The sequence below is a fragment of the Dermacentor variabilis genome, chromosome 5, assembly GCF_050947875.1.
Source record: "Dermacentor variabilis isolate Ectoservices chromosome 5, ASM5094787v1, whole genome shotgun sequence".
NCBI classification, from domain to species: Eukaryota; Metazoa; Arthropoda; class Arachnida; order Ixodida; family Ixodidae; genus Dermacentor; species Dermacentor variabilis.
The window spans coordinates 82,346,132-82,356,477 of NC_134572.1; the positions used below are offsets into that span (position 1 = coordinate 82,346,132).

The 10,346-nt window shown below is 45.3% G+C and overlaps 1 protein-coding gene across 1 annotated transcript in view; it reads right to left on the reverse strand.

Moving 5' to 3' along the window:
• The window catches only part of LOC142583598 (cytochrome P450 3A21-like), a 28,833-nt gene extending 18,815 nt beyond the window's left edge, over positions 1 to 10,018 (reverse strand). The window contains exons 1-6 of the mRNA XM_075694087.1: positions 9,928 to 10,018; positions 9,173 to 9,289; positions 5,701 to 5,789; positions 4,159 to 4,307; positions 3,322 to 3,437; positions 89 to 230 (exon numbers count right to left, since the gene is read on the reverse strand). Of these exons, the coding sequence (XP_075550202.1) occupies positions 89 to 230; positions 3,322 to 3,437; positions 4,159 to 4,307; positions 5,701 to 5,789; positions 9,173 to 9,289; positions 9,928 to 9,930 (616 nt within the window). The 5' untranslated portion in view covers positions 9,931 to 10,018. The remainder of the gene's footprint in view (positions 1 to 88; positions 231 to 3,321; positions 3,438 to 4,158; positions 4,308 to 5,700; positions 5,790 to 9,172; positions 9,290 to 9,927) is intronic.
• Between the last annotated feature and the right edge of the window lie 328 nt (positions 10,019 to 10,346).

Below are 10,346 nucleotides of genomic sequence, written 5' to 3' on the forward strand. Positions count from 1 at the left end.
GCCTTCACATTAACAACTGAAGTTCATACTGAAACGCTACACTTGTGTCCGAACACTGAAAAAGCGCTTAAGTACATTTTTTACTCACGTTTATTACTGTCTGCTGAAACTTGCTTAGTCCCCGAACCAAGACCAAAAAGCCTGTTCTCTGGCTTCACAATGCCATCTTCGTTGGAAGCCAGGTTGCCTTCTTGGGTATCCATGATGAGTTGTAAAAAATCATCGTGGCGCTAAGAAGAAAAGGCATGATGTTGTTATCACATTCGTTTTTAAAATAAATTTTGAGTATCAGAAGCATCAAAGAGTGCTAATTTAGGAAAACTCACTTTCAGTCAAAAGTTGCTTGAGGTCATACATGGTGAATTTCTGAATATGGCGGGTCAATGTCGATGGTGTCTAACGTCTGAGGAACAAGTGACCTTCATTTCAGCCTCGAATTTCTTAAGATTAAAAATTGTATTAGGAGGTTTTACGGGCCAAAACCACGATCTTATTATGAGGCATGCCGTAGTGGGGACTAATATTGAGCCCGTGGGGTTCTTTAACGCAGGTGTACCTCAATATATGTACATGTGTGTTTCTGTATTTCCCCGCCAGCGAAATGCGGCAGCCGTGGCCGCGATTTGATGCCGCGACCTCTTGCTTAGCAGCGCAATACCGAAGCTATTAAGCAAGACGGCGGGTCTTTTCTTACGATGGGGGAGGGGGGGGGAGGGGAGGGGCAATTCCAAATAGGCAGGTCTATCATGTTGTGTGCATGCTAAAGGGCCCCGAGTGGTTGAACCTAATCCTGATAGCCTTACTGTTGCGTCTACCCACGCGGTGTTTTCCCAACCTATCGTTAACACAGGACCAAATTAATTGTAGTGCGTCGGCATTCTTAAGGTACTCCGCGCACGTTCTGGGGGCTATGTATGTATGTGTGTATGTACGTAACTCTTTTACCACCTACCTGGGTCACTGGGTGGTCCATGGTCACATGGGAGGCTCTGCTGAGCGAACAGGTTTCGGAACCAACCATCAGACCAACTTGGGTGTAAGTGAATGTGTGGTAATATTTACATGCGTGCCGCTCTTCAACGAAACCCTTTCCCACTGAAATTGGTCACAGTAGATGCGGGACTGGGTAGGTATTGCTGTTCAAATAAACTCTTTGACGCCGACTTGCTGTGCTGGGCATGTTCCACTCGGCCTGTGCGGGTCTTCGATGAACGTTTTTGATGCAAACGTATGTAACTAGGCATGTGCCATTGGGAATGTACCGCTTTAAAATGTGCCGCGCTACGGGCGGAATCAAGCCCATGTCACAAGGGTTCCTCAGGGATAGCAACCAGACGCATTAGCGAACTGCATCACAAACACAAAGGACATATGCTATTGTTCAATGAACGTCTTTCACATCAACGCTTTAGTGAGCTGCGCCATGAACACACCGGTTATATGCTGCTCTTCAATGCACATCTTGCCGACTTAGATTACTGAGTACGTTTCACGGTATGTGCGGCAAGCAAGGCAACAATTCTCTGTGCTCGCAGGCACCGGCGGGCCACGCGTCTCGTCTCGGAGGTCAAGCGCGGACTTCTCAGCAGTGCCACTTGATGGGGCAGCTTGTCCAGAAAGAAACGAGAGGGAAGCCCGGTTGCCGCATGACGTGTTTTTCAGCCTTCGCACCCTGTACGACGTCCAGGGCAGATGGTTCGGTAGTATGTGCACTGCCTTTAGTGCCGTGTATAGGATGGTGCCTATCGGGTTCTTCTAGTTCTGAGGGACGTTATGGTTGACTAGGCCGTACGTTATTCTGCTCATTGTGAGAGCTTATAAGATTCAGAGTATATCTTTCTGAAGGAGTCTTTGCTGAGGGTTGATAATGCGCTCCATCATATGTGTTACTTGGGTGATGTGTTGGCGAAAAAGCTTAGAGTATGTTCGGCCTTGCCATGAAGGTATGTGAAGGCCTAGTACGTGGAGTTTGTACATCTTTGGATTGAGATTGACATTCAGATGCAAGGTGACGTCTGGTGATGTATTGCCCTGATGACGTTTTTTTTTCTTTGTAGAGAAGCAGCTGATGCAAATTCGTAGCCACGCAGGCAAGTTTTCCGGGTGTTGCATACTTGTACTAAGCCACAAACTTCCTAGTGTGTCTTGAACGGCTCTTTCTAACTCTGTGGTCGCCCAAGTTGTTAAAGCACCGGCTTAGAGGGCGTGATGCACATTTGTATATTTGTGCTGCATCTTTGGAACACTGACAGCTTCGGCATGGGGCACACTGAACAGGGTCACTAAGAGAACAAAATCCTGTAGAGTGCCTGCACCGGAAAAATTTATGGTATCTGAATGAATTTTCCTTAGGCCGATGGTGGCCATCTAGTCAGATAGAAATGCACGGAAGTGCGTTTTCTGCAGCGGAAAGAGGCGCAGTCGTTTAAAGTCTGGTCATGGGAGGAGCTGTCACTAGGTAAGCTCTATCATTTTTGTGGATTGAAAACTTTCAAGAGCAGCACCGTTGAAACTAAGTAGGATTAGATTTATTTTAGTACGCACTACTCGTAGTACATGGCACGAACAGTAAATCTTAACTTTGCGTAGTGACTACTATAAAACGCCTTTTTCAAAAGAATAGACATCCAAATATTTGAACTGATTGTCAGCTGGCTTACATATAATAGAATTTTGATTGATGCATTGTACCGCAATGCAAAGGCGTTAGTTCGGTGTTAGCGTTCTGTGAACTTGTACATTCTGCTATTGGCATGAGCGTTGTGCGCACGCCCACTAGCACACTACCATTCCTACTGAGCTGCTGTGTCTCGGGTTTAGCAGAACTGGTAGCTAAGATCAAGCTAACATTATGTATACTTCGCTGGATGGACGCTGACTAAGGCCAACGGTTTCTCGTCCGTCTCACCTTGTGCACTGTCATGGTGCGACGCCTGCAGCACCATTAGCCGCGCTCTTCATCAAGCCACCATCGCTAGACTCCTGGTATCGACCAGGGTGCTGTTTCTTCTATCCAGCAGGAGTTCCCCTGCGTACTGTGTCGCGCCCACACACCATCCAATCGAAGAGTTCAAGCGCAATTATAAGCCTTGCGGTCGCTGTCAGTAGTTGACCTTTTTTTGGCGAAATTTTGATTTTTTTAACTATAGTCTTGCGGGGTGTACTAACTAAATAATCAATTGGCGTTCATTATGCGACGACAAAACCACTGACATGACAAATTACTACCAGCAGTTCTGTACCAATCTAGCACTCCGTTTTCCTCAAAAGGTCGCACCGGCTAGCCCACGAACTCACTACGCATTAACACGAAGAACGTACGTGGCCACTCTGCCGTCTTTCGTTCATGATGCATTGGCAAACTTTTCTGAAGTACTCCAAGTCATCATCGGTTAGTGTACTCAATCCAAAATACTTGCTGAGTCCAGGAAAAAGCACTGAAAGTGATAGATCACATTATCATCAATTCGAGCAAACCTGGGAAGGAAGGCTGGAACAAACGATCTGCGACAACCATTCGATACTTTTCCTAATACTATATGTGCATGTTTAATCCCTTTCTAGCGAAAGTTAACTTGACAAAGAATCGGCGTAACTTTCTTACAATTGATAAAGAAAGCTCGGAAAGGGACTAGGGGAAGGTGTTTTCGTGTGTTCATTGTTTCACGCTTTACGTAACAATAATATATTGTAGCCACTCATAAAAACTTTACAAAGTTTTGTGCGTATCTTTGTATAACAACGGCAATCATTTGCCTTTCTGGCCAATCCTTTCTTGAAAAGTCTGTGTTCGCTACTTTCCCGTCAAGAGTGCTGTCACTTTGATAACGCACATGTCGTTCGGAATCTGCGAGTACCGGTCACGCAAAATTAAACAAAATAGGCACGCGATATAAATGACGATCATTGTTGTTTGACAAAAATAGGCTCCAAAAGTTGTAAACTGGTTTTAGAGTGTGAAGCTAGATGCAAGTCGAGAAGTTATTGAACGCACTATCAGGTTAGTGAAGTTGATGACATTGTTCTCGACGCTGGAAGAAGCATTGCTGGAAGGTTTAAAGCAAGCGTGTGTTCGTGTGAGCCTATGTGCGTGTGTGCGTATGTGTGTACGTGTGTATGTCTTTCTGTGCCATATTCAGAACTGGGAGCAAGGCTTACTTGCAACAATAACCTTCCAGGACATTCTTCTTGCAGACGCTGCCTTGTTTATTTCTGTCACAAACTCGTTGGAGGAGTCCGTGTGGGAGTAACATCTTGTGCCGAACGCGCACCTTGCCATCACGTCCAGCGAATAGTGGCCGAAGGGTCTGAGAGAAAGCAATGCAAACCCGGAGTGTGTGTGTGTGAGTGGGGGGGGGGGCAGGTATTGTAACATTACATGAAACATAAGAAAGTACCGGCCGCTCCGCCACGCACTAAGGCTCTGTGGCAAATGTCATACGCCCATGTATATCTCTTGCGGCCATCTAGATGCAGAAGAAGATGAGTCGAACCATTGTTTTGCCGCACAATGGAATCAGCTAGCTTATATTAACGCTCTCGCGTATGAGTATGAGCTGTCGGTGGACATCGAGGATGTGTCTAAACTTTAGATATATATCTAATGAAATTTGCTATATGCGTTGTATTTCATGCCGTTGATCAACTGGCGGTACTGAGAGATAGTTAGCAAAGAGAGGAAAGGAAGGGAGGTCAACTAGACAAGCGTCTGGTTTCCCGTCCTACACTGGGGGAAAGGAAAGGGGGAACAGAAAGAGGTAGCGGGATACAGGGAACACTGTCTGTGCCCGCAGCAAAGCGCCTGGAAATCAGTCAAGTCAAAGCAAGTGCTCCGTCGATACGTTAGGCTGCCGTCACTCTGCTGTCTGGCGCTAATATTGGTGCTTCATAACTGGTGATGCACGTTGAAGTCACTAGTGAAGACTCTTAAATAACCTGCACACTCCGTCAGCGCGAACTGCAATGCAAGTGTTGGGGGGATGCTCTCAATTAAGTACTTGCTACTTTTGAGTAAGAATCATCGCTCATCCGCATCATTATATTTGCACTGAAGTCAGAACGGCTGGGGTTTAGCTTAAAAATATACTGCACGCACTGCAACGCACTGCTGACGCCCACCGGCGGTACTGATGTTTATCATACGGCTGTGGGCTCAACCATAAATGTCCTGCGGTCAGGGCCCATCTGGAAGGTCACCTGGTTTAGCAGACGCAATGAAAGCGTCGGTCCTTCTTCAATCTCCGTGCAACGTGAGAAACATAATGGTGCATGTGCGTGCGTTGGCGTATCTCCAGTATTCATAAGAAATAACCTTTCGCGATTATCACTTGCAGCCAACACAGATGGACACAGAGTGCACGCGGAAGCTCACATTTAATACGGACATTGTGCACACAATGAAAATAAAAAAGAAAGGTACCTTCGTTTGCGGAATGACGGCTGATTTGTAGAGTTTTGCGACGCCTCAAAGCAAAGCAACGGCTATCCGACAAGCCGTATTTGAGGGATCTGAAATATTTTGCCGCCTAGGATGATTTAACGCCCATTGAAATCTTGACACACTAGCCTTTTGTGCTTTCCATTAGCAATGATATGAGGCTGTCTGAACGATAACCAAACATACGACTTCGCACTCGGCGGCATAACGCCAGAGGGGTCGAGCCAGCGTGGCGATAGCAGAACGTGTGAATTCTCACTTACTTTTTCAAATCGATGTCTTCATTTCTTTCCGCAGCTTCTTTAAGGTGGTTGGACGTAATCATCGCGCAGTTCTGAATCAGTGCATAAATCTGCAATGCATCCCACACAACCTTTGCAGACAAAAGCAGATAAAAGAAAAATACGTTTGACGAAAAACTAAGTGATCATCTAATATATAGCAACCAGAGGCAGTTGCTGGTTCAAAGAGTTGTAGTAATTCTGATTTTTTTTTTGTCAGAAAGCATGCGGTGTTATACAGAGTAGATCATGAAAAGGAATAGTTGAAGCAACATCGAACCAGAATTTTGATTTGTATAATACACTGTGGTGGATATTCTAAAGCAAAAGCGGTCCGGTGTGAGCAGTTCCTGTAGCCAAAATTACTTCTTAAGGTTTGCAAACTGACCTTTGGCAGGTTATCACAGATGCAACCCTAATAACATTCTCCGTGTTCACTATAGCTGCTATGTGATTATAGAATGCTGGTGTGCTCAGTGAGCGCTTTTTCCGAGAAGTTGTATATCTTTAGGATTGTACCACAACAACTAAACTACCATCGATTTAAATAGTTAACATGACAACCTTTCCAAGTATCTGCTTTAACCTCCAGGAAAGTTTTGGGATGTTATCCTCCTGCAGTGCATTGCATTAGGATACTTTCCCATTGTTGAATGTTGCGCACTGTGGCACGTTGCTTCGTTGTGGGAAAAAGAAGAAAATATCTCCCTGCATTCAAGCTCGTAGTCGAAGCGAATATCTCTCTTAGAGAAAGAACAGTCGCACTAACACGACAGTAGACTGCGAAATCCGTTTTTTACTAGGTAGTACGAGCAAGTTAATCAACAAGCGTAAGACAGCGGACATCAGGAACTATAATATGGATAGAATTGAACAGGCTCTCAGGAACGGAGGAAGCCTAAAGACAGTGAAGAAGAAACTAGGAATAGGCAAGAATCAGATGTGTGCGTTAAGAGACAAAGCCGGCAATCATCATCATCATCATCATCATCATCATCATCATCATCATCATCATCATCATCAGCCTGGTTACGCCCACTGCAGGGCAAAGGCCTCTCCCATACTTCTCCAACAACCCCGGTCATGTACTAATTGTGGCCATGCCGTCCCTGCAAACTTCTTAATCTCATCCGCCCACCTAACTTTCTGCCGCCCCCTGCTACGCTTCCCTTCCCTTGGGATCCAGTCCGTAACCCTTAATGACCATCGGTTATCTTCCCTCCTCATTACATGTCCTGCCCATGCCCATTTCTTTTTCTTGATTTCAACTAAGATGTCATTAACTCGCGTTTGTTCCCTCACCCAATCTGCTCTTTTCTTATCCCTTAACGTTACACCTATCATTCTTCTTTCCATAGCTCGTTGTGTCGTCCTCAATTTGAGTAGAACCCTTTTAGTAAGCCTCCAGGTTTCTGCCCCATAGGTGAGTACTGGTAAGACACAGCTATTATATACTTTTCTCTTGAGGGATAATGGCAACCTGCTGTTCATGTTGCTGAGTTCAAGTGGCTGAGGAGTTCTATAGAGATTTATACAGTACCAGTGGCACCCACGACGATAGTGGAAGAGAGAATAGCCTAGAGGAATTCGAAATCCCACAGGCAACGCCAGAAGAAGTAAAGAAAGCCTTAGGAGCTATGCAAAGGGGGAAGGCAGCTGGGGAGGATCAGGTAACAGCAGATTTGTTGAAGGATGGTGGTCAGATTGTTCTAGAGAAACTAACCACCCTGTATACGCAATGCCTCATAACCTCGAGCGTACCGGAATCTTGGAAGAACGCTAACATAATCCTAATCCATAAGAAAGGGGACGCCAAAGACTTGAAAAATTATAGACCGATCAGCTTACTGTCCGTTGCCTACAAAGTATTTACTAAGGTAATCGCAAATAGAATCAGGAACACCTTAGACTTCTCTAAACCAAAGGACCAGGCAGGATTCCGTAAAGGCTACTCAACAATAGACCATATTCACACTATCAATCAAGTGATAGAGAAATGTGCAGAATATAACCAACCCTTATATATAGCTTTCATTGATTACGAGAAAGCGTTTCATTCAGTCGAAACCTCAGCAGTCATGGAGGCATTACGGAATCAGGGTGTAGATGAGCCATATGTAAAAATACTGGAAGATATCTATAGCGGCTCCACAGCCACCGTAGTCCTCCACAGAGAAAGCAACAAAATCCCAATAAAGAAAGGCGTCAGACAGGGAGATACGATCTCTCCAATGCTATTCACAGCATGTTTACAGGAGGTATTCAGAGACCTGGAGTGGGAAGAATTGGGGATAAAAGTTGATGGAGAATACCTTAGTAACTTGCGATTCGCTGATGATATTGCCTTGCTTAGTAACTCAGGAGGCGAATTGCAATGCATGCTCACTGACCTGGAGAGGCAAAGCAGAAGGGTGGGTCTGAAAATTAATGTGCAGAAAACTAAAGTAATGTTTAACAGTCTCGGAAGAGAACAGCAGTTTACGATAGGTAGCGAGGCACTGGAAGTGGTAAGGGAATACATCTACTTAGGGCAGGTAGTGACCACGGATCCGGATCATGAGACTGAAATAACCAGAAGAATAAGAATGGGCTGGGGTGCGTTTGGCAGGCATTCTCAAATCATGAACAGCAGGTTGCCACTATCCCTCAAAAGGAAAGTGTATAACAGCTGTGCGTTACCAGTACTCACATATGGGGCAGAAACCTGGAGGCTTACGAAAAGGGTTCTGCTGAAATTGAGGACGACGCAACGAGCTATGGAAAGATGAATGATGGGTGTAACGTTAAGGGATAAGAAAAGAGCAGATTGGGTGAGGCAACAAACGCGGGTAAATGACATCTTAGTTGAAATCACGAAAAAGAAATGGGCATGGGCCGGACATGTAATGAGGAGGGAAGATAACCGATGGTCATTAAGGGTTACGGACTGGATTCCAAGGGAAGGGAAGCGTAGCAGGGGGCGGCAGAAAGTTAGGTGGGCGGATGACATTAAGACGTTTGCAGGGACAACATGGCCACAATTAGTACATGACCGGGGTAGTTGGAGAAGTATGGGAGAGGCCTTTGCCCTGCAGTGGGCAACTAGGCTGATGGTGATGATGACGAGCAATAGCCAATCTATCTTGTGTATCCCGTATCCCCAATAGAAGTGGGAGTTTTAGACTACCATCTGCTGCCGTTACTGGGACACGGAAACTCGCCACACACCAATGAATATTTCAACGTCTCGCGATTGCTTACGAGCGAGAAAATGTATTTCATAATGTACGATCGATAATTGGCTACAAGCGAACAGTCACCTACCACACGCGCAGAGGAAAACAAGGACACTTCGATGTTTTAGTGAGGTAATATAAGGGGGCATTACACAATAGTTGAATTGGCACTTTCTCGCATTCTCGAGAAGCACAATGAGTAATGCTTGATTGCATCCTCTGTATCTTGCTATACGCACCTTGCGCAGCTTTCCAGACGAAAATGCTGGACTCGAAACGGCTCGAATTGATCGCCAGCGGTCCACGGCTGCCCTTAGAATCATGCTATCCAACATGGAATTTGTTTTTTGTTGCAGCTGCAATAACAAACGCGCAAGAATAATCAGTGTGGCTCTGCATCTGGATGTAGTGATTTGATGACATAGGGCCTTGTCTGTGACAATAATTTTGTCATTAGAGAGAGAGAGAGAGAGAGCGGAAAGAGAACACTAAAGACGGGGAGGTCCACCAGATGCGCGTCCGGGTTGCTATCTTGCAAAGGACAATGAAGTTAACGGTTAAAAAAGTAAAGAAAGGAATACAAAAGCAGCAAGAACACTGAAGGTACCGCTCCACCCTGAAGTGCGCATCTAAACCACAATGTTTTGTAAACTGCCCTCTGATTTGAAGATTCAGCTTTCTAGAAAGCTTTAAGGGTCGTCCAAAAATAAAGGCTTCTTCGCTTATATTGCGTTATGTTTAAATCTGCTGTACTTGAACTTGGCATCGATTATTTGTCAAGATATCGAGAAATTGTTTGAGTACAGTTGTTCTTGCCAAGCTGACATGACATTACTGTTGACTACAGAGTATATTGCGCCATTGTTAGTACGACCTCCTGAGCAACTAACTAGGTAGTACTAACAATTTATGTGCGCTTTAAATGCTCACGGGGCGCAGATCAATAAGTATCTTTAGGTAAAGGAAAAAAAATCGAAGAATGAAATTAGCATACCATCCTGTTCGGTAAACGCTGGAAGTCTTTGACCAGGACCTGTTTTATTAGATCAGGCTCGGCCACAAAGAGGCAGGGTTTCGCTCCCTCGTAGGCACTGAATTGAATGGAAGAACATAATATTATCCAGCTTGTCGACCTTAAACGGTCCAATAAGCGTGCAAAGTGGGGCCGTTGAGATTTTGAGTTTGGAATAAAATGACGGGCTGAACTTACAAAGCCTGTCGTTCGTAAGTACTGGTCGCCGTTGGCAGACCACCTTCGCTAACCATCTTCCATCAACAGGATTGGACTGTGTTAGTTCATACGAACAATTCATGCGTAAGGGCCTTTGTGAATACTGGGCCCAGTTTCTTATGTGACACGAGGCCGAACACTGAGGACAGGCATCCGTGACCCGACTGCTGTCCACCTCTGTG